Source organism: Eublepharis macularius, chromosome 7, assembly GCF_028583425.1.
Source record: "Eublepharis macularius isolate TG4126 chromosome 7, MPM_Emac_v1.0, whole genome shotgun sequence".
NCBI classification, from domain to species: domain Eukaryota; kingdom Metazoa; phylum Chordata; class Lepidosauria; order Squamata; family Eublepharidae; genus Eublepharis; species Eublepharis macularius.
In genome coordinates this window covers 123,171,510-123,194,360 of record NC_072796.1, presented here as the reverse complement: position 1 = coordinate 123,194,360, position 22,851 = coordinate 123,171,510, and the positions used below count along the sequence as shown (strand labels likewise).

The 22,851-nt window shown below is 44.3% G+C and overlaps 1 protein-coding gene and 1 pseudogene across 2 annotated transcripts in view; one reads left to right on the top strand and one right to left on the bottom strand.

Moving 5' to 3' along the window:
• SAMD12 (sterile alpha motif domain containing 12) overlaps positions 1 to 22,851 on the top strand; it is a 279,826-nt gene that overhangs the window by 21,619 nt on the left and 235,356 nt on the right. For both annotated transcript variants that reach the window (XM_054985228.1, XM_054985227.1), the window contains exon 2: positions 456 to 634. In XM_054985228.1, the coding sequence (XP_054841203.1) occupies positions 456 to 634 (179 nt within the window). The remainder of the gene's footprint in view (positions 1 to 455; positions 635 to 22,851) is intronic.
• On the bottom strand, positions 20,702 to 21,208 carry LOC129333511 (60S ribosomal protein L32-like; annotated as a pseudogene).

Genomic DNA, 22,851 nt, shown 5'->3' with positions numbered 1-22,851 from the left:
ACAGAGAGGGGAAGGACATTCAGACTTCAGTTCCCAGGAAAACTTGCAAAAACAATCAAGTGTTCTCCACGTGAAAAAAGTCACTTGTAGCTTGGCTCTGAGTGACATGTGTCTTGTTCAGTCCAGGTTTACCTAGTGTTGAGAGTAGTAATTGAGGTTTGTATTCTGGTTATGTGGGAAAAAGTAAAGATGTAGCTAGTTCTGCCCCCTACAACAAATAATTCTGGTACTTGTGGTGAAAGGAATTTTATGGCTTTTCTTAGCTGCGTTCTAGAATGAACTCTTTTCATCCTGACCCACAGAATCCATTGAGACCTATCTGCACTTTACCATCGCCTTCCCTACACATCTCTACTGATGCTAAAATGTGATGGAAAGTTAGGAACTAGCAATCTATGTGATGACCATTTTCTCCCCCCGATGATGGAAACTCATTGCAATTCCTTCCTCCCCAGCTATCCATTGCAGTCTAAATCCAAATGGTATCGATCTCTCTGTCCACACGGAGGGCGTTAACCTGCAACTTGAAGGTGAGAGGGTGGAGTCGTCCTCGCTTAAGAAGGAAAACTCATCAAAGTTGCCAGACTCGAAAGGAACACCTAAGAGGCAGCAAGGGGACCCAGAAGCATCTAAGGTAAGCATTACACATTGGAACATTCAGAAGGGGGCTCTCATTATTTAAGTTTGTAGAAAAATCTCTCTGGTCTCACTGTGGTCCTGAACCACAGATTTAAGGATCTGCACATTGGGGCCACTTGGCTGTTAATATATAAGATGATACTGTCTCTTTTATCTGAATTCTGGCTCTTTAGTTTTAAATAGTTGCTGACCTCTGTGCTTGTATGAGATCTCAGAGAAAGCTGGTGCTGGTAACAACAGTCAGTAAAATGGACCAGAGGCCTTACTCCTTGGTCCTGTATGCATGTTAGAATGAAGACACGAACAATTCATGAACAGGATGGTCATGGTTTTACTTTGCATGCATCCTACTATATAAAAGGCTAACTGTGTTCCCGACAACTCACTTCCTACCCCAGTGCACCTCCAGAGGGCGCTGGTGTGGAGGGAAGACCAAAAGAGGCAGCCTGTCCCTCTGGAGAGCACACCGCTGGGATCAGGAGCGCAGCAGGTGGCAATGGCTGCCCCCAGCCTTCACCCAGCTGGGATCAGGAGTAGAGCAGGCAGCAATGCCCTCCCTCCACCTTCACTCGGCTGGGATCAGGAATGGAGCAGGTGGCAATGCCCGCTCCCCGTCTTTACCCAGCTGGGATCAGGAGCTCAGCAGGCGGCAATGCCAGCCCCCTGCCTTCACCCAGCTGGGATCAGGAACAGGGCAAATGGCAATGCCCGCTCCCCGTCTTTACCCAGCTGGGATCAGGAGCTCAGCAGGCGGCAATACCCTCCCCCCACCTTCACCCAGCTGAGATCAGTCACGGAGAAGGAGGGAGTGCCCGCCTGCCTGCCCTCCCCTTTCTTGAGGCCGTTGTATTTTTTCCCACAACAGGCTTTGTTACTACTGTTGAGTTATTCTTATGTTGTATCAAGCTCACGTGAGGCTGAATATGCAGTTTTTAAACTTCACATTTATTCAGTTCCTATTCCCTGGAAACACGTTGCGTTGGATCTTGCAATCACCACCCCTTCCATTTGGAACCATTTCTGATCTTGAGAATGCTTATTCCCTGGAGTTGAGTGACTTGCATGTACTAATAGTCACACTGGTCAACCCGCTGAAGTTGAGAGGGAGAAGGGGCTGAAATCACCTTTCTTTCTTTCGTTCTTTCGTTCTTTCATTCTTGGTCAGAGCTCCACTCATGCAAGAGGCAAAAAGGGCACTCTCATATCCATCCCCCTCTCCCCACTTCAGCCGCATGACTCCTTCAATCCCGGGAGTCAACTTTCCCAGGTCTGCAAATGCCTCCTAGGGGAACAGGGGGATGCGCAAGATCCTGGACCATCAGTGTGCTTTCCACTGGTGGCTTGTGTGGTCCAAGTTTTTGGCACTCCCTTCCAAACAGATGTCTGTGCGTACATTCAGGTTGTATTCAGGTTCATTGCAATGTCTGCGCAGGCTTTTGGGCAGCGTCACATGTTCACTGGAGACTCCTGATATGTCTGACATTGTGTAGAAGATCTTGATTTCTTGAAAGTCCATTATATGGAGTTTTTTAATATCTTTGTGTGTGTGTGTGAGAGACAGACAGACAGACAGACAGACAGACAGACAGACAGAAAAAATGCTCTACAAATCCAGTTAAAAATCATCCAGATCTCCACCCTGCTGGGAAGGGATGTAAAATGGCAAATTGACTTCTTAAGGAAAATGGAACTCTGGAAGAGCATCTGGCAACTTGCAGCTTGAATTTCATATGCATAAATATTTGGGTGTTTTTCTCCTGCTATAAAGGAATAGACGCCTTATGCTGTTGTTTGACATCCGTGTGTGTTTATCTAGAACAGGGTTTCTCAAAATTTGAATTTGGGCCATTCAAGCCTCCGGCTTCTCTGACCACTTGGTCCTCCATGCCAGCCTTAAAGGACAGAGCATGGCTGAAACAACAGAGACAATTGTGAGTCTCCCTATACACTCAATGAACTACTAAAGCTTTTCGGTGTGCAAGAATTGGAGCTGATCTAATTACCGTTGTCCGCTAGCACTTAATTCAAGATCACTCCCGTCCCAATTATTTTATTCAAGATGCCATTAGCATTCCTCAAGTAGATGAGAGCAGGAATTATAGTGGCATTGCAAATACCTGTACATCTCTAGATTGGATCTAACCAACTGATACACCGGTGAGTGAAAAATCTGGCTGCATCCAACTTTCTCTCTCTATAAATCATCTCAGTACTAACACAAATCAAAGGCTTTTTTGGGCCACAGCTTCTGAATAACCCTGGGCAAAACACAGGAAGAATTTCTTTAAAAGAGTAAGGTTTATACATTCAGAAATAAGCTCAAACATACAAGGTATTGAAAGAAACTAAACGAAAGCACATTTCAAACTAGTGCACTTTCCTAGCTAGCCCTGACTTGGCCCACACTACAGAGATCAGTTCCCCTGAAGAAAATGGCTGCTTTAGAGGGTTGTCTCTATGACATTATACCCTACTGAGAGCCAAACTACAAGTGACGTCTTACACAGGTTGGACACTAGTCGGCTTCCCTCAAGTTTTGATGGGAAATGTAGGCATCCTGGTTTTACAGCTTGGCTCTCCATTACAGCTGCAAGACCCGGATGCCTACGTTTCCCATCTAAACTTGAGGGAAGCCGACTAGTGTCCAACCTGTGTCAGGCATCACTTGTAGTTTGGCTCTGAGATATCTTCCCTCCCCAAACCCTGCCTTCCCCAGGCTCCACCCTCAAATCTCCAGGAATTTTTCAACTGAGAGTTGGCAACCCTATCTGTAATGTTTCTACTGGGATGTCTGGCAAACAAATTATCAATGATTAGGCAAAATCAAATTTGTTTTTCGCATTTAGTGTGTAGCCAGACTGGCAGGTTTTCATGTGGGCTACTTTGGGATATGGATTGTGCCTTGGTTCCCACCCTCAGGTTTCCAGTCTTATAAATCCTCTTTCTTTAATGAGATGGAGATTCCTTTTTAATTTATTTCAAACCCTTATGACAAAATGCTGTAACATATGACGAACGGACTCCTGCGATTCATTCTAGCTCCTCTAATTAAATCCCTTCTAGGTCTAATATTGTCATTCGTTACCCTGAGGTGCATCAAAATATTGTCATTGAGGGGGAAAACATGCCAGAGGAATACTTTCTTTTTCTTCTAACATTTCTAATTGGCCCGTGCTTGAGGACAGGCATTTTTTAGTTAAGGCTCGGGAGCATGCCAGCAATTTAAATTGATACGACACCGCAGTTGATTCCATTGTTAATTTGCACGGCAACTAAATTTACCAATCTTGTTCATACTTAATTTTTTTTCATTCTTTTTCTCACCCCCATCCCACCCTATTACCCCTCATCATCTTCTTGAGTGGGGAGTGGCACCTACAATTTCTATAGCTTTGTTCTTTCTTGAGATCTTCTGTTCTCTCTTCCATGATCTAGTCTGTGTGTGTTCAGAGATCTTCTGCCTTCCAGCCTGGGCCGTTTTGGTGTGAGATAAGAGGGATGGAAGGACTCCAGGTAAATAGAAGATGCCTTGTGGGCAGGATATCCTGTTCTGACATAACTTCATAGCTTCAGTATACAGCACAGATTGCTGAAACCGCTTTCCGGTAGTACGGCATGTATTTATTATAAATAAATAAATAGCTTTCAGTGTGACTTACGGATGAATTGCAGTTCAGGAAATAAATTCAGATCACATTGAAACAGCCTGCGCTAAACTGCTTGCAGTGGTTAGCAACATGTTAATAGTAACTAATTCCCGACACTAAAACATAGCGGCTTATTGAGCACGGGTAGTATGGTTTGGATATACTGAAGGATTAATGTAAGTGCTAACAAAAAAAAGTGGACATGTATTTGCATGCCCAGTGTAAAAGCCTGTACAGTATGGTAGTTATTGATTTAATATTTATTTAAAGATTTGTATGCCCTCCCCCCAAATTTCAACTTTTTATCTTTACTATTTGGGAGTAGAATCATAGAGTTGGAAGGGACCTTAGAAGTTATCTGATTCAATCGACAAGTTAGAGAGTCCCTGGCATGTGTCTGCCCAACCTTTGTTTGAAGATCTCCCAAGAGGGAAAGCCCACCACTCCCCAAAGTAATTGGTTCCTTTATTGAACTGCTCTCCCTGTTCTAATAATTTCATCGGAGATCTGTCCCCCTAACTTAAGGCCGCTAGGTTTAGTCTTGCTGTTTGGAGCAGCAGAGAACAAGTCTTTGTCCTCTTTTGTGTGACCCTTATGCTATTATGCCCCCCTTCAGTCTTCTCCAGACCCTAATCATCCATATTTTCATCTTTAAGTATCCTTAATGTCTCCTGTTTTGAGGGACTTGATGTACCCGTAGACTTTTTTAGTAATTGGGCTGTCTTACAGAGATGTGTTCCAGCCGTCAGGTTTCTAGCTGACAGGGAATCGTCTCAATTTTCATCCGTGAGCATGTCATTTAATCTTGGCTATCTTGATATGTATAATTGTACCTTACATCCACACAGGATTAATGATCTTTCTGTGGATGTTTAAGAATTAAAAGTATATAAATCACAGAAGCTGGATTCAAATGTTGAGCTTGGTACCAAAGACATTTTGCCCACTTTGTACAGTGAATCTTGGAATAATTGGATTTCTTTCATGTCGCCCATTAGAACTAGAATTACATTTTCTCTTTAAAAAGTAATTGCATTATTATTATTATATCTGAGCCAGAGGCCAAGTAGTCATTCTCAAGAAAAAAAAGTAGGAGCAATTTTTTAAAAAGAAAAATAGCCGATGAAGTGATCTGACAGCTTTTTGTCGATGTGTTGGTTTTAGAAGTTGGCATACTGTACTTTTAGGAGAAGAAAGACAAACTGTCTGTAATGTAGCTCATTAATGTTTTGAGTCCTTCTAATGGTTTTCCCATATAGGAGCCCCGTGGCACAGAGTGGTAAGCTGCAGTACTGCAGCTCAAGCTCTGCTCATAACCTGAGTTCGATCCTGGTGGAAACCAGGTTCAGGTAGCCGGCTCAAGGTTGACTCAGCCTTCCATCATTCCGAGGCTGGTAAAATGAGTACCCAGTTTCCTGGGGGTAAAGTGTAGATGACTGGGGAAGGGAATGGCAAACCACCCCATAACAAAAAGTTTGCCAAGAAAATGTTGTGATGTGATGTCCCCCATGGGTCAGTAATGACTCGGTGCTTGCACAGGGGACTACCATTACCTTTTCAACATAAGAACATAAGAGAAGCCATGTTGGATCAGGCCAGTGGCCCATCCAGTTCAACACTCTGTGTCACACAGTGGCCAAAAAACCAGGTGTCATCAGGAGTCTGCCAGTGGGGAAGGGACACTAGAAGCCCTCCCACTGATTGCCCCCTTATGTATGAGGGGTTTTCCCCTCTTATATAATTAGTTAAAGAAAATGACATCACCCATCATTAAGGAAATGATTAAAGGAAGCTAACAAGCAGATGGAAATCATAATCATAATCATGAGAGCCAGTTTGGTGTAGTGATTAAGAGCATGGGACTGGAAGACTGGGTTTGATTCCTCACTCCTCTACTTGAAGCCAGCTGATTGACCTTGGGTTAGTCACAGCTTCTAGGAGCTCTCTCAGCCCCACCCACCTCACAGGGTGATTGTTGTGGGGATAATAATAATATACTTTGTAAACCACTCTGAGTGGGTGTTAAGTTGCCCTGAAGGGTGGTATATAAATCGAATGTCGTCGTCGTCATCATAAGTCATTATTTTAGGGGCAAATTAATTGCTGTTATAGCTCACTGAAGACCATAGAGTCATTCAAATCGCTAGACAGTACTACATAACTAGGCAATGAAAATCTGGCACATTTGCTTGAGGATTGGATAGAGTTGTAGTACAGAAGTAGATTATCAACCCCATACACCCGTCTGACTCATCACTGCTACTTCGTGCATCCATATTAATTAGTAGAGGGTCACCGTATCTTCTGGCACTTTGAAGACTGATGAAGGCTTTTGCCACAGTGCATTTCAGAACCTGGAGAGAAGAGTTCTCAGTTTTACGTTTACATGTTTGGCCTTCCCCATGATCGGCAGAAGTAGGATTAGTACTCTGTGCAGAATTCCTTGTCTCTGGAGATAAGAGGGTTGAATTCAGAGGGTTGGATACTATGACTCTGTTCCACCGAGTCTTCTTCCGGAAAAGAAAGTCTTCCTCCAACCGAGACGTTTTTCCATCAGAAGAAGTCATTCTCTATTCAAGGAAGGTGTTCTCCTTTGAAGGAAGCCTTAGCTGAAGAGAGGATCCAACTCAGAGCCTCACAAAAATGTGTGCAATATTGCCTAGTTTTGAAAGTTCCACAAGAACCTTCGTCATATTAAATTGATATCAGCTGGCTTAATATTTGGCATCAGTCCTTAGCCATGACATCCAAACACCACCTTTTGAAAAAGAAGGAAACCGTTCAAGGTCTCCTTGAAAAGATGAAAACAGGACTTGAACATATTAGGTTGAAGCCAAGAAGATTTTCTGCCAATGCAAAAGGAAAAAGGGGTTCCCTTTGACCCCAGTGCTGGGAATCACAGGACCTGTATGGGCAAAAGGCCTGTGTGATGGGGGATTTAGCAAGGGGGGGATTGGGTGAGGCTGGGTGGAAAAACTGGCTAGATCCAAGTAAAAATCTGTACCAAGGTCGTCCAGTTCCTGTACCAAGACCTTCTGCAATCTTTGAAAATTAATCCGGCTTCTCCTGTTCATGAGGAAGAGGAAAGAGCTAAGCATAACAGTGGTCAGGTGGAAATCCTCCCCCCCCGTTGGTTTTGAAATTTCAGCAAACACTGCCCGGACACTTTGTAGCCGAAACTTTCTTGTTTAAGGAAATGAAAAAAACCTGAGACTTATGGGTGGGTGGGTGGGTGGGCAAAACTCACCTTATACCAGCAATGAACCATCTGTGCATGGAAGTAAACTGATACTGGTGCCGTTGTACCTCTATATCTGTATAAGGATGCTCTGCTGAACTGGCTGGGTTTACCTTTTCATGTCGAATGGGAACTCCCTAGGTGTTTTGTGAGCCTAATGATACTAGATATGAGCTAGAGTTTCACATCAGTGAAAGGTTCTTTTTCTTTTGGGGGGGCATCTTTTAAAATGCATTTTCAAGCTGCCTTCTTAACCTTTTAAAAAACAGTTCCTTGATGGTCTCTGTGTGTGGCATACATCAATACTGGGTAGTTCTGTGTTGTCTGATGTCAGTTCTAGAATTGCTTATGCTCTATTTCAGCATTTCTTCAATTCTGTATTGAATTATTTGCTAATGTTATGTCTTTGTAAACTTGCATTTATTTACCCTATGGCATTGTTTATTGAAATGTCCTTGATATTGACTGTACTAATATCACACTATGTAATCCGCCTTGAGTCTCAGTGAGAAAGGCGGACTATAAATATCATTGATGATGATGATGATGATGTGTAACTTTTTTACTTTACAGGTGTCACCTGTCTGCCTTTCAGTCTAGTCGCTTGGACTGTATTTCTAAACCTGATATTAAAATCCTTGCTTTTCACCATTTTTCTATCAGTGGTGGAGTAAAACCAGAAGGATAGGACAAATTTAAATTTTGTGTCTGCAGCCACGAGGAAGGTGGACAAGATGCTTTTTCTTTCAAATGAAATTGGACCTGCTTGGGATCCTTGGCCTTGTTCAGGCCATGGAACCAGAATTGGGAAAAAGACACGCAGCACTCTTGTTAAAGTGTTTTAGCAGCTTCTCTTGTTCAAAGTGTCCGGCAGTAGGAAATAAAAAGCAGAGGTACTGAATCTCTGTACAAAGCTAACACTTCAAAGGACTCCAGAGGTTTCAGAAACGTTTCAGCTCAGTTGGGCAGGGGATTCTGATGCCGCCACGTACATCTATACATTTCAAGGTGACATGCCGCCTTAGCAACATTTTCTGCTGTTTGTATTTTTGTAAAAACTCTGTAATTGGCTCCGTGTCACATCCCCATCTGGAATACTTTTGCCTTTCCATTTGTGTATTGTGCATGATAATCAGCTTCTAATCGTAGTTAGTTGTCTTTCTTTTTGGTTTGTCTCACTTACAGCATCAGAAATGTTTGATACGAGAATGCTTTGAGCAGCGAGGTGGTTTGGATTGACGGTGGCCACTTTTTCCCAATGGTTTTATGAATTGGAACAGCTGTCTTGGATTTGGGGGGGGAATATAGATAATTTAGCAGGATTTGTATGACTATGTCGGAATTTTTTGTGGACTGTTCCATGCACATGATACTACCTCAGAGGCCTCTAATTTTGGGGGGGGGGGTCTGCAGGCACCTTTGGAATTTTGAGACCAGAGCCAAAATGGCTGCCCCGGGAGGCAGAGGCAAACACTGTGCCTCTCTTCTCACTCAGGGCCAAGCTACACATGACAAATGACACTTGAACAGCAAGTGTATTTCTCCCTGTTCACTTGCCCTCCACTCAATCCACTTGCCGTTCAAGTGTCATTCGTCATGTGTAGCTTGGCCCTCAGAATCTCAGAAGGGGAATAAAAAGAAACCAAGGAAACCCCTAGTCAGGAGGAGAGAACAGAGAAAGAGAAGGGGGAATAAAAAGAAGGAAAGCCTGAAGGGGGAATTGAACCACAACCCTGGATGCTTGCTCGTCTTCCTGATCCTACAGTGGCTGTTGCTGTGGTTGCATCCATGAAAAACTCTTTCATTGGAATGAGAGCAGCCAATAACAAGCTGTGCCCTTCAAAGACCTGGACCACTTTCTGAAAGGCTCAGTGAGTACCAAGGGTGTCATGGTATCCCTGGCAGATTCCATGTTGGGGAACCCTCTCCTACATTATCTCTGGCTTGGATCCTGTGAATCGTGAACAGAGGAGAGTTGACAGAAGAGATGTTTGCCACATCTTCTCACTGGGGAAGGTGCAAAGGGGCTATGGCTTAGGGGTAGAGTATCTGCTTTGCATGCAGTAGGTCCCAGGTTCAACCTCCAGGATCTCCAGTCAAAAAAGGATCAGGTCGTGGTTGATGTGAAAGACCTCTGCCTGAGACCTTGGAGAACTGCTGTCAATCAGAGTGGGAAATGCTGACCTTGATAGTTCAAATGGTCTGGATCTTTGTAAGGCAGCTTCGAGGAGCCCTTTGAGCTTCTTCTAAAGCAGCCTATGAAGTTTGGGGATGCGTAGGAAGGGCATGAAATGCAGCGTAGGGGAGAAACTACCCTTCCTTCTGTGAGTACTTCCTTTGTTCATGCAAGAATGGATGGAGTACCAGTTTCTCCCTTCCAGCTGCAAACCTCTGCACCAGATTCCTTGCTATTCCAGAGTTCTCCCCAACTTTCAAGAGCATCTTCTTGGGGACGCTCACTGGGCTCCATTGGGAAGGGGAAGGCAGCAAAAATCTCTTATGGGAACTCTGTTCTTTTTGTGATTCATGTTTTGTTCTTGGGTGGGAACAAATGGATACAAATATGGGAAGTGCGCACAAGGACTTGTGGCAGTTTTGTTGGTGGACTCCTGCGGTACTTACTCCTGATGGAATTGACCAGGTCTACTCGTATGGAAGTGTTAAAATCAGTTGAGATTTTTATCCTCTGCCAAGCGTATGAAACAGTGCAGTCTTCTCCTTTATAGCCTGATGTATTGATTTTTAATCGATTGAATTGTTTTTTTATCAGCTGCTTGGAGGACCTTAGTTGGTAGAAAATCGAAGTACAAATTTGAAACCAAATGTAGTGTTAAAAGGCACGTATTTGTAGTGTATGATGTTTCAAGAAGTGGGAAGGACCAGGGAATCATTTCCCAGCAGTTGTTTTAGAGAATTTAAGAGATGTGTGCTGAATTTTGCACATGTGCTTCTTTTACCCTTGGTGACTACGGCCCGCAAAATGATGTCACTCCTGGAAGTGATGTCATTGCGCCGTGCCGGGAGTGTGTGTTCTTTGCATGCACAAAGACCTTCTAAAGGTAAGTGCTGGGTTCCCCAACCCTCCTGTCAAGTTTAAGATCCATGGATCCTTTTTGAATATGACCACGGGCCACCTTGCCCAAACTGGATTTGCCCCAATCTCTGCTGGTGTTCCAGAGAGTCCGTTGCTCCCCCTCACCCAGGTAGAGAGCAAAGACGCCTGGAAATGCCATAGCAGTTACTTGGGTGAATTGTTCATAGGCTTTTTAAAATTAGTTATTACTGCTTGTTATCAGCTTTTTGAATTATTTATATGCTGGCTGTTGCTTCAGCTGAGGGTTGTTTTTTAAATGCTGCAGCTTATTTTTAAAGCATTCAATGGATTGTTTTGGAGTGTTTTTACTGTGTTTTATGGAATGAGTGGTCTCTCTGACTGACAGAGTGAAATACAAAAAAACCAAAAATGAATTGTGGGTCTAGTTTGAGAGCCATTTTGGTGTAGTGGTTAAGAGCAGCAGGACTCTAATCTGGAGAACTGGGTTTGATTCCCCACTCCTCCACTTGAAGCCAGCCGGGTGACCTTGGGCCAGTCACAATTTTTTCGGAGCTCTCTCAGCATCATCCACCTCACAGGGTGATTGTTGTGGGGATAATAACAACACACTTTGTAAACCACTCTGAGTAGGCATAAAGTTGTTCTGAAGGGCAGTATATAAATTGAATGTTGTTATTATTATTGTTATAGTTCCTGGGAATCCAGGAACTACATTCCCTATGGTTCCTATCCTGTTTTATTGGTATCATGAGCATGTGGCACAGTCTCCAGGTCTGCATCTCCACTTTGCCACACTAAGGTATTTAAAGTGAGGGACTGATAGAGTTTCTGGTAATGCCTGCATAGAAACTGAGGCTCCAGGTGCATAATGATGATGTCACAGTAAATGACATCATCTGGGGGTCTTTGCTCAACCAGGGCCAGATTGATGGGGAGGCAGGGGGGATAGTTTGCCCCTGGCACCGCCAAAGAGGGGCAGCCGGGCGCAGCTGCCAGCCGCCGGGAGCGCACCAGTGGCAGCGCGGGTGGCTGAGCGGCTGCCCATGCCATTCGCCTGCCCTGCAGGACAGGGAGCGCGTGGCAAGCCAGCTGGCTGCCCCCTCAGCGGGGCAGGCGAATGGCACAGGCGGCCTCCCAGCCACCCGTGCTGCCGCCGCTCCACAGCTGGCATGCTGCACCCCTGCATGATGACGTCACAGAAGCATCGTCATCACGCAGCACCGGGAGCGCACACGCGCTGTGCGCACACACGGGGAGCTGGACTTGGGTTGCCCTGGGCCCCGGCAACCCTTGATCCAGCCCTGTTCTCAACATGTCAGATAAATATTTTGGCTATCTAGCTGGCATTCAGTGGATTCGTCTATTTGCTCTAGAGTAGTTCTCAAATGGACTCAAGCTGTTCTAGCCCATTGGTTTGAGGACTTTTACTGTTGAATATAGAAAAGAGTCCAGTAGCACCTTTAAGACTAACCAAGTTTACTGTATCATAAGCTTTCGAGAATCACATTTTGCTACTACAGACTAACTCAGCGAACTCCTCTGGATTGCTGTTGAATCTTAACCTGCAGGTAGTTTCACTGATGTGGTAGGGTTTTTTTTTACCAATAGTGCTGTAAAAATATAGTTTGTCATCTTATATTTGCATACAGCTTAGAATTTTGTAATGATATAAAAAGAACCCTGTGTATGTAACATTTTTATTGAGGGGAGGGGGTCATATTATACTTCACTTTATCTTTCTTTCAGATAAGCACAATACTTCCTGTCTCCTTTTGAGATACTTGTTTGTTATTCTGCTGGACAGGAAGATTAGGGTTTCCGTCACCATACTGGGAAATTCCTGCTGATTTGGGGTGGGGTTGGAGCCTGGAGAGAGTGAGATTTGGAGAGAGACACTATTCTGGTATAATCCCATACAGTCTGGCCTCTAAAGTAGTCATTTTCATCCTGGGAACTGACCTCTGTAGTCTGGAGATCAAGTGTAATTTTGAGAGGTTTCTAGGTTCCACTTGGAGGTTGGCAACCATAAAAAAGATACTGCTTTTCTACAATAGCCGGATCCTCTTAAACATAAATCTGATTGCTTCAGTCCACTCTTTCAAGTACCTCTTTTGGGAAGGGCAGTGTTCTTTCTAGTGTCCAAGCATGCTATGTGAAGAACGTCAGTCTTTGATGAGGAAGGAAGGCACACCTAAGCAAAGGATTCTCTCTGTTGGAGCAATCAGTGAAAAATCTGTCACTTCCCCCACCTCCTAAAACCCTATAAGGAAGTTTAATGTTCGGAAAATTCACAACCCATTCTGGCATGTGGATAGTAAGCTTTAATGTTTTCAAATCAGCATTTCCTGTGTCAGAAGAATGGGGTGGGGTGGGGGGAAGGCTTTAATATTAGTGGAGGGAACAAGTTCTCTGAACAGCGCTGTTGGTGTACTGTCAATATTTATTGCATTGTTGCAAAGCTGCTGGGGTAATTCATATTAAAGAAAAGAGGCTATCAGCTCCTTTGCAACCAGAATGCAGGCAGGTCTCCAAGTATTTAATGGCACAATTTCTTTACTAAAGGAAACAGGCAGAAATTTTATATATATATTAGCAGAGGGTGGGGGTAGAAAACTCTTGACATCCCGATGAAAGGAAATAGCATATTTGAAAATAAACTGAGAATACATCCAAGAAGCAATTTAATGCTTAAAACCAGTAAGGTGTTTAACGCCTGGCTGCTTATGTGGCAGTCCCTTTGAGAAGATTGTCCAATCTGTGTTTATAACAATAACGTCATTAATCTTGCCAGTTCTTTCTCAGGAAATGTCTGATGCAAAATAGATGAGTGGTTACAATAGCTTTCAGCTGAAACAGGGACAAGGATGCTTCTCAGGGCTTGTGTATACATGCATTGGTGTGCTGAACTGCTGTTGTACGCCCTGGAAATGCTGAGATTCCAGAGTAATGCTGAACCTTCCTTTGACAAAGCTATTTGGGGCCTGGGTGGGAGACTGATAAAGCCTACTTCCCACTCTGCGACTACTGGAGTGTGAAGCCCCTTCCCCATATTCGGGCTTTGCAGAAGAGAACTGGAGAGTCCGGTGGTGCCCAGGGATGGAGGAGAAGGCACAACCAGCATAGGTCTCCTCTCAACTGGAGTCTCCCCTCAACTCAGAGACTCCAGCTGGTGCAAAATGCTGCAGCGCATTTACTTTCAGGAGCTAGATGGAATGTGCCTATCACTCCCATTATGCAGACACTCCACTGTCTACCCATCAGTTACCAGGCTCAGTTCAAGGTCATGCCTATTACATTCAGAGTCCCTCATGGCTGTCTAGGAGTTCACCCCCTCCTGCTTTGGCTACTGTTCCAAGTGCTGACCACAGCCACTCAACTCCTAGCAGCCTTTCAAGAAGGTCGAACACCTTATTTGCTTTGAGACTCGCTAGTCTCCAGGTTCTTTAACTGGGGGACCTTGCACACAGTAAGAGCCGAAACAGACGAGATGAGTTCCCTCAATTCAACCTGGGTTGAATTGCCTCAAGGTTTGACAGGAAATGTAGGCATTTCTCCTTCCCGTCGCTCAGAGGAGGGGAGGGGAGGAGGAGGGCTCCTCTTGCCCGGCCACCACCGTTCCCAAGTGCGAGGGACTCGAGGAGCCTGGAAAGTGGCGGGGGGACGCTCTTAGGCTGGGGCGCGGTGGCAGCGGCACTCTTGCTGCAGCTGCCTCCCGCCCCCGCCTCTTCCTCTCGTCCTCCTTCCTCTCGGCTTCCTCCTCCAGCGGCGAGAGAGGCAGCGGCGAGCGGCAGCAGCAAGAGTGCCGCCGCCGCCGCGCCCCAGCCTAAGAGCATCCCCCCACCACTTTCCAGGCTCCTCAAGTCCCTCGCACTTGGGAACGGTGGCGGCCGGGCGAGAGGAGCCCTCCTCCTCCCCCCTCCTCCTCTGAGCAACGGGAAGGAGAAATGCCTACATTTCCTGTCAAACCTTGAGGCAATTCAACCCAGGTTGAATTGAGGGAACTCGTCTCGTCTGTTTCGGCTCTATGTCAGACACTGGAGAGACAGGCATGAAACGGAAACAGTTATTTATTAAGTTGAGAGAGTGCTTGGAAAATAGCGGTAGGCACTCTCAAAGCAGAAGCAATGGCAAACAAACAAAAAACAACTTTATTCTAATCTGGGCTAAAAGCTAACTAGACAGATGACTGACTGACTTGCATACACCAGTGGTTCAGGTGCTCATACTCACGACCTACCCCTGGGACGGGCTGTGTCAGGAGAAGGAAAATAAAACACATAAAGAGCTAGCTTTTAAAACATAATTGACCAATCAGAGCTCAGTATGACATCAAGGTAGCTGGCCAGAGAGCTAAGACTGAAGACGTGCAGAAAGCGAAGCTTGCTGTCTCTCAAGGCCACCTAGTCTGAGCACAAGCACCAGGTGCACTTAATTAGCTGAGCTGTTCTAGACAATGGGCTAGGCCCCTCATATCTGGAAACCACATCTCTCCCTGTGTTCCACCATGGCAGCCTTGGTCATCTGGACAGGGCCTTCTGCAGATACCTCCCTGCACCTGGACTAAATCGGCAACTGCCCATACATCCACTTTCTCTGTGGTAGCCCCCACCTTGTGGAAAGGCCTGCCTGAAGAGCTGCAAATATCATGAAAGAGGTGGAGTGCGCAGTCCAGGCTGGGTGTGACATCTCCCTCCATTGCTGAGTCTGAATGGAATGCCTGAAGTCCGTTACTTCTGGTAATGAGATAACCATCCAGAGTCTCTATTCAATCCAAGTCTGACTGAGACAAATTTACATAAGAATTCCAATTCAGCAGCTTCCTGTTGGATTTTGTTTTTGAAATGTTTCTTTTGAACTATGGTGATCTTTAAGTCCTTGATGGAATGTCCTGGTAGATTGAAGTGTTTTCCTACTGATTTCTGGATATTGCCATTTTTGATGTCAAATTGCTATATCCAGAAACCAGTAGGAGGGCCATCACTCCCTGCACCCTCTCCCCCCTCCCCTCACCACTTATATATCTCTGGCTAGTTCTTCATACCCTCCATGCATCTGACGAAGAGAGCCGTGGTTCTCGAAAGCGTATGCCACAATAAATTTGGTTAGTCTTAAAGGTGCTACTAGACTGTACTGTTTTGCAACTATAGACGGCTAACACGGCTAACTCCTCTGGATCTATGACCATGAAAAGACTGGGAGCGACAAAGGACTGTCTCTGGGAGGGGGATGTGTCTGTGATAGGGCTGAGCACTTACTAGATCCTGCCCTGCTTTAACGCTCTCAGAAAACCTATTTCTGGAGAATCACCCAAATTTAAAGTGGGGAGGAGGCTGATCTTGAAAAGAGAGTTTTCCTTGTCTGCATAAAAGTTAAAAATGCTTCCTGGAAGAGGGTTGAAGAAACACAGCCCTAAGGCAGAACTCTTTCCTGTACAGTCACTAACTAACACTAATTATGAAGCAGAGGTCTATCAGTGGCTATTAGCCACAAGGTATAGATGGAACTCTCTGTCTAGGGCAGTGATGCTCTGTATTCTTGGTGTTTGGGGGGGGGGCAATCAGTGGGAGGGCTTCTAGTGTCCCCCGCTGGCAGACCTCCTGAGGACACCTGGGTTTTTTTGGCCACTGTGTGACACAGAGTATTGGACTGGATGGGCCACTGGTCTGATCCAACATGGCTTCTCTTATGTTCTTGTAAGGAGAAGAACTACCTATCAGTCAATTGTTCATTGTCTTGGAGACCTTGGTCATTCATTAGGGCCCGGTCATGCAGGGAAGAGGCACCAAAGTCCTTGGGGAGAAAGGACCTCTGATTTCATCAGCCTGTGGTAGACTTTAGGGAAGAGTGGGTCTGCATTCAGTTGCTGCGTAGTGACTCGGCATTGTTTCTTCTTTATTTTCATTCAACTCTGGGTTAACAGTTATAGTTGGAAAGGGAGACTGGCAGCCAGCAACCTTTCCAGTCTCCCACTTTTACTAGGAAAAACAGGGGGGAAAGAAGCCATCCTCCCTCTGCTGCCCATTGCATGAAAGAAGAACTAACATCTAGCTTTCCCTTTCTGTGTGCTTTTACACACAGTGCAAGGACAGGCTGGCAGCTGGCAGATTTAAAAAGGGAGTCCTGGGCTGCTGCAAAACAGATTAGGATGAGTAGGAGGAGGATCCACCTGCCCCTCATTGTGGAAATGAAACTATAAAGTACAGGGAACATGGCATAATAGCAGGACTCAAAGGTAATGATTTATTGGCTTTGTCACTAAGAGCTAAGCTACAAGAGATGAATTGCACAAGAAGAGATCGGAAGGCTTTGTCAATTTCCCCTCTCTACAGAGCCAGCAAAGATGGCTCCTCAGAGGGTTTGCTAATTTCCTCTTTGACTCCTGAAGGCTCTGTCAGTTTCTCGTCCCCTTCTAGGAAGCAAAGAGGAAATGAAATTGACAAAACCTTCCAATCTCTTTTAAAACTCAGCTTCCTGTCTAACGTTGCAACTCCTTTCCCTTGCTCCTCCTCGTGTAATTCGTCTCTTGTAGTTTAGCTCTAAGAATCATGGTTTTTTAAAATTTCATTGCACTGTGCTGGTTGGCAGTGGAGCGCCTTCCTGCTTATAAGCATGCTGTTGGCGTGCCGTACTGGGGCCACTTTGCCAGTGAGTTTCCCACCATTATGTGTGCCTGCCAACACTCACCTTCTTTTGGCATTCACCGTTGTGAGTGTTTTCATGTGCATGAGGAGAAACTCATTGGCTTGATGGGTTTTTGGATTTTGTGGTTTTTGATTCACTGCAAAGAGCCTCATTTTCCCAACTTTTCCCCTCATTGAAAAAAACAGTGTGCGTGTGTGTGTGCAGCTTTCCAAGTCGTCTTGATACAGGCCTTCCCAAGCCATTTCTCAGGGTCTATAAACATGGAACCCCATTATTGCTTGCTCTCTCAAACTTGGTGGGTTGATGGTTTAGAGAGAGGACTGTGCTCTGTGTGTCTTTTCTTTAATCAAAGCAATAAGTTTAGCCATCTCAGCTAACTCCATCATCTTCACAATCCACTTCTCTGTTGTAGACAGTATCAGGCTGAATCCACACACCTGTGGAGTGTCTTGACGTTGCGCTAAATGTTCGCTAAACACCCGGAAGTGTAGCATCTTTCTAGCGCGATTCAGAAATCGCGCTAGAAAGATGCTATACTTCCGGGTGTTTAGCGAACATTTAGCACAACGCTGGGACGCTCCGAGGGTGTGTGGATTCAGCCTCAGATTGTTCCACTTTTGAGCATATAATGCAAGCCACTTTGGTTGTCCATTACAAAGAAAGGTAGGGTATAAATTTAATAAATACATAAATTGTTGCTGGTTTTTTTTTTCAACAGGGAAAGAATTATTCCTTGCTTCTCTGTCCTTGGTGCATCCTGAAATCTGTTTTGTACTAGTTTGGTCTAATCTAATCTATTTATTAACTTCATTTATACTTGGCCTTTCTCTCCAGTGAGGACCCAAAACAGCTTATATTGTTCTCTCCCTCTCCCTCATTTTATCCTCACAACAACCCTGTGAGGGAGATTAGGCTGTGACTGGCCCAAGGTCATCCAGCAAGCTTTCACAGCAGAGTGGGGATTCGAACCTGGATCCCCCAGATCCTAGTCTGACACTATGATGTAAGTCCTCCTGTTACTCCACCTTGTTACGAACAGGCTGCATATTACAGGGCTTTTCAATGACACTTGAAACAACCTTTTCCTTCTTTTCTCTCTCTTCCTAATTCATTTTTGTTTTTTATTGAATAGCCAGTGTATTCTTGGCTATTCTTGGCTATTGCTTGTTGCTTTGGTGTTCTAGTTGATCCTAATGGATGACCTTACAATACTTGCTTTTGGGGTAGTATGCGAAGCAGCCCTTTCAGTATATAAACAATAATCCAAAATCTATCTGCATCAAACAAGAGGAAGCATTGTCAAATAAGGGTAAGCCTTCTAGCTGTAAGGGCGAAATCATGATGTTTGACAGCTCAGTGCGTCATGTTTTTCCAATAGCATTTTAAAACTGAAAAAAACCCCATAAAACAACATTTTAGATGTTTGTGTTCTTTATTCTTTTATGTAGAGGAACAGAACGATTGACAGTGTTTGATTATGCAAATGATAAATGGCTACTTTGGAAGGCTGAGGGCCTGGGAAATTAATATATAATCTCAAAAGCAAGGAAATGGTGACAATATTATATAGGGCATTTTACGCTGCCAGCTATTATCCTTGGTTTACAGATGTGTCATCTTAGTTATCTTCCTTTCACATTTCAAAATGCCCTAGTGTCTTGTCATGACAGTTTGTTTACCAGTATATTGATGAACTGACCAATTTTGCTAAAAATGATTAGGAAATAAGCTATTCACTGGGTTACGGGATGGTGGCAGCTTGCAATGGCCATTCTAACTAAAGTCCACTTCAAACTGGGACATCCTATTCCTGTCAGCGACCGACTAGTATGGTTTAAGGATTTCGTAGATTTTCAGAATGAACTATGCTTTGTCCAAACATCTGTATACAACTTGTGTATGGACTCGGTGGCTGCATTTCTGCATTACAAGAAAACCATTTTGTGATGGGCATAAAAGTGAATTTTTGCCATGTTTGCATGCTCTGTCCTTCTTCTTCTCTTCACATATGGACTGTAATTGCGGGCTTCATTGTTTCATTGGAAATCTTCAGTTTTGCTGAAATGTCACAATTTGAGTGCCTGGGCAAACTGGAATTTGTTCCCCACTCACAAACCTGGATTATAAGGTCTGGCTGAATAAAAATGTTTTCAGGAAGTGACCTGGACAATAAAACCCAGAACCCCACATTATTTATTTATTTATTTATTTATTTATTTATTTTATTCGATTTATACCCCGCCCTCTCCACAGATGGGCTCAGGGCGGCTAACAACATTAAAAAACACATTAAAATCACAAAAACATAAAATCAATAATAATTTTTTTTAAAAAATCATTAAAATAGTCCAGGAGCAAGCTATTTAAACAAATATTGGGAGTCTGTATACGGGCATAGCAGATGGCCGAGGGCAGCCCCAGAAGCAGTGGTGGTCTTAGATGGAAGAAGGAGGACACCTGCTGGCACTCCGCCAAAGGCCTGGCGGAACATCTCCGTTTTACAGGCCCTGCGGAACTGTAACAGGTCCCGCAGGGCCCGGATCTCCAGCAGGAATGCGTTCCACCAGGCTTTAGGATTATTTTGCCTGTCATTTAACCTGTCAGTCACACACTCTCAGCATAAGCTACCTCACAGGGATCTTGTGAGAATCAAATGGATAGAAAATGATGTAAGGTGCTTTAGGACCTCACTGGGGAGAGAGGTTGGGTATAAATAAATTGTTAGTCATACCCAGGTTTGGGAGACCCAGGTTCGAATCTCTTTTTTTTTTTTTAAGAATTTTTTTATTGGATGGGTTTGCAAACATAAACATAAAAATCGTTATCATTATCCACCCAGGTTCGAATCTCCATTCTTCCATGGAAGCTTATTGGGTGACCTTGGGCTAGTCACACACTCTCAGCCTCACCTACCTCACAGGGTTGTTGTGAGGATAAATATGAAGGCAAAGAGAACAATGCAAGCCACTTTATGTCTCTGTTGGGGGGAAAGGAGGGATATGAATGAAATCAATGAATAAATAGTTAATCAGACCCAGGTTTGAGAGACTGAGATCGAATCCCCACTCTGCCAGGGAACCTCTCTGGGTGACCTTGGACTGGTCCCTCTTTCTTAGCCTAACCTACCCTAAGAATCAAGAAGGGAGGATGTTTTAAGCTGCTTTGGATCCTGTTAATGAGAGAAGCAGAATCATAATAATTGATGACAGATTCTTATTTTGTTGTGTGTGGGAGGGAGAGAGAGAAGATTCTTCATTTGAAGGCTGGAGAGATGTACTCCTCTTTAAAGTCTAGTAAGTTGGAACAACGGAGTAAATTACCCTCCCCTTGGCTGTACTGAGTGGGATGGTGGTTTTACAGTGGCTGGTTAATATATGCGGTAGATTTCAAAGGCCATGTAGGGAAAGCAAAGCAAATATATCTATCCAGTTCAGCAGATACACATTGTGTGTGCATCACGAGTGTCTGTCCAAGAACCACTTTTTTTTTCACTTTTGATATTTTATTAAATATGGTTGTGTAAGAACAACTACTCATTCTCCTTGCTGTGGTGTCTTGCATTTGAATTGGTAACCTTGATAGCAAGCTGAGCTGCCCTCTCCACAATTACTTTCCAGTTCTTGGAGGAAACATTGTGAACGATCTCTGCACAAAATGACTTGTTACTCATCATCAGCACCTCCAACTCTTTGACACTGTCAAAGAAAAGAAACTTTTTGTATCCTGAAGGCAGCGTGTGCTTTGTCTTCTTATTGCTACCGTACTCAATATTGGGCATCAAGATTTGGCCCTTGAACCTTCTACGAACTCAGTTGTCAATACCTCTTGATTTTCGCCAGTTACGCTTGATTTTGACATAGCAATTGGACTGATTAACTTCTTGGTCCTCTTCTTGATGATCTTCTTGGTCCTCTTCTTAGATCTCAGATGGAAGATCTTGATGATCTTCTTGGTCCTCTTCTTGATGAGGGGCCTGAGGGTGGGCATGGTGTCGGTTGGCCAATGGTGACACCTGTACAGGTTAGGAGAACCAAGAGAAAGCCAGGAACCAAAATTTAATGCACCATTAGATGGGGAAAAGTGCTTCCTTGCTACTATTAGTGCTTTGATGTAGATGTAGAATGATATTGTGAAGGAAACAGTCGTGATTATGCTGTATTAGAAAATAAGGGGCCCTTTTTCATACTTTGGGATTTTGCTTGGACCAAAACAAGAGCCATAAGGGAGAGAATTCAAAGAAAACAGGGGATCTTGTGCAGATCACAGTGCCTCTGGTTGGCGGGCCACATCCTTTTGTCTTTAGTTGATCACACTTCCTTGTCAGATTATTATCTTGATTTTGCATGGAAAAAATGTTTACTTTGGACTCTCTTTTCCCAGTTTCCTCAAATGTTATGTTAATGATAACTATCACTGGGATATGAAACTTCAAAAGACTCCTTCTGATTGGCTGAGACTACAATTAATGCTTTGAACCCAATGGAAATTGGGTTAGTCAAGTGACACGCAGGACATTTTCCTTCTTTGTTTGAGGTTCTCTTAAATTGGAAGCTTTTCATAGTTCAGGGGTAGGGGGGCTTCATTTGTAAAGCCGAAACCCAGGGAGCTAGCCATGGTGCTGATATCCCAACCTGCAGTGTTCCTAAATTAATTTATTCACGTTGGACTTGCACCTTGATAATATCTGTAAACAGAGAACATGCCCCAACTTAAACTTTGTCAACCACAGCATATGCAGCCTAAAATTTGTATTTTGCTGTCTTATTTTCTAAATGCCAAATCTGCATAAACAAATACTCACTTAAATTCAAGTGACAACTTCACTGAGTTAATTCCAGTAAAGATTGTGCTGTGGTTGTCTGTATGGTCAGGTTGGGATCAATAGTTATGTCTGGACTGAAGAGAGCTGAAGAATACCTTGACATTCATTCAGCAGCATGTACATAGATCTCTGCCAAGATCTCTCTCTCTCTCTTTCTTTTTCACACTTACCAATATTTTGTATAACTCTAATGTGGCCATGAAATACTGGTTAATTGTGAAAGAGAGAGAGAGGAATCTATACACACTGCAATTTGATTATGGCCCTGAGCTCATCAGACTTCAGAAGCTAACCAGGGTTGGCTCTGGTTTATTTATTTATTGATTGATTTGATTTGATTTATACCCCGCCCTCTCCACAGATGGGTTCAGGGAGGCTAACAACATTCAAAAAATACATTAAAAGTCACAAAAACATAAAATCAATAATAATGTTTTAAAAGTCATTAAAATAGTCCAGGAGCAGGCTATTTAAACAAATATTGGGAGTCTGCATACGGGCATAGCAGATGTCCGAGGGCAGCCCCAGAAAAAGTGGTGGTCTTAGATGGAAGGAGGAGGACACCCGCTGGCACTCAGCCAAAGGCCCGGCGGAACATCTCCATTTGATAGGCCCTGCGGAACTGTAACAGGTCCCGCAGGGCCTGATCTCCAGCGGGAGAGCGTTCCACCAGGCCAGGCCCAGGGCAGAAAAAGCCCGGGCCCTGGTTGAGGCCAGACGGATATCCTTTGGGCTGGGGACCACCAGGAGTTGCTTGTCTGCAGAGCGCAATACCCAGCAGGGGACGTAATGGAAGAGGCGGTCCCGC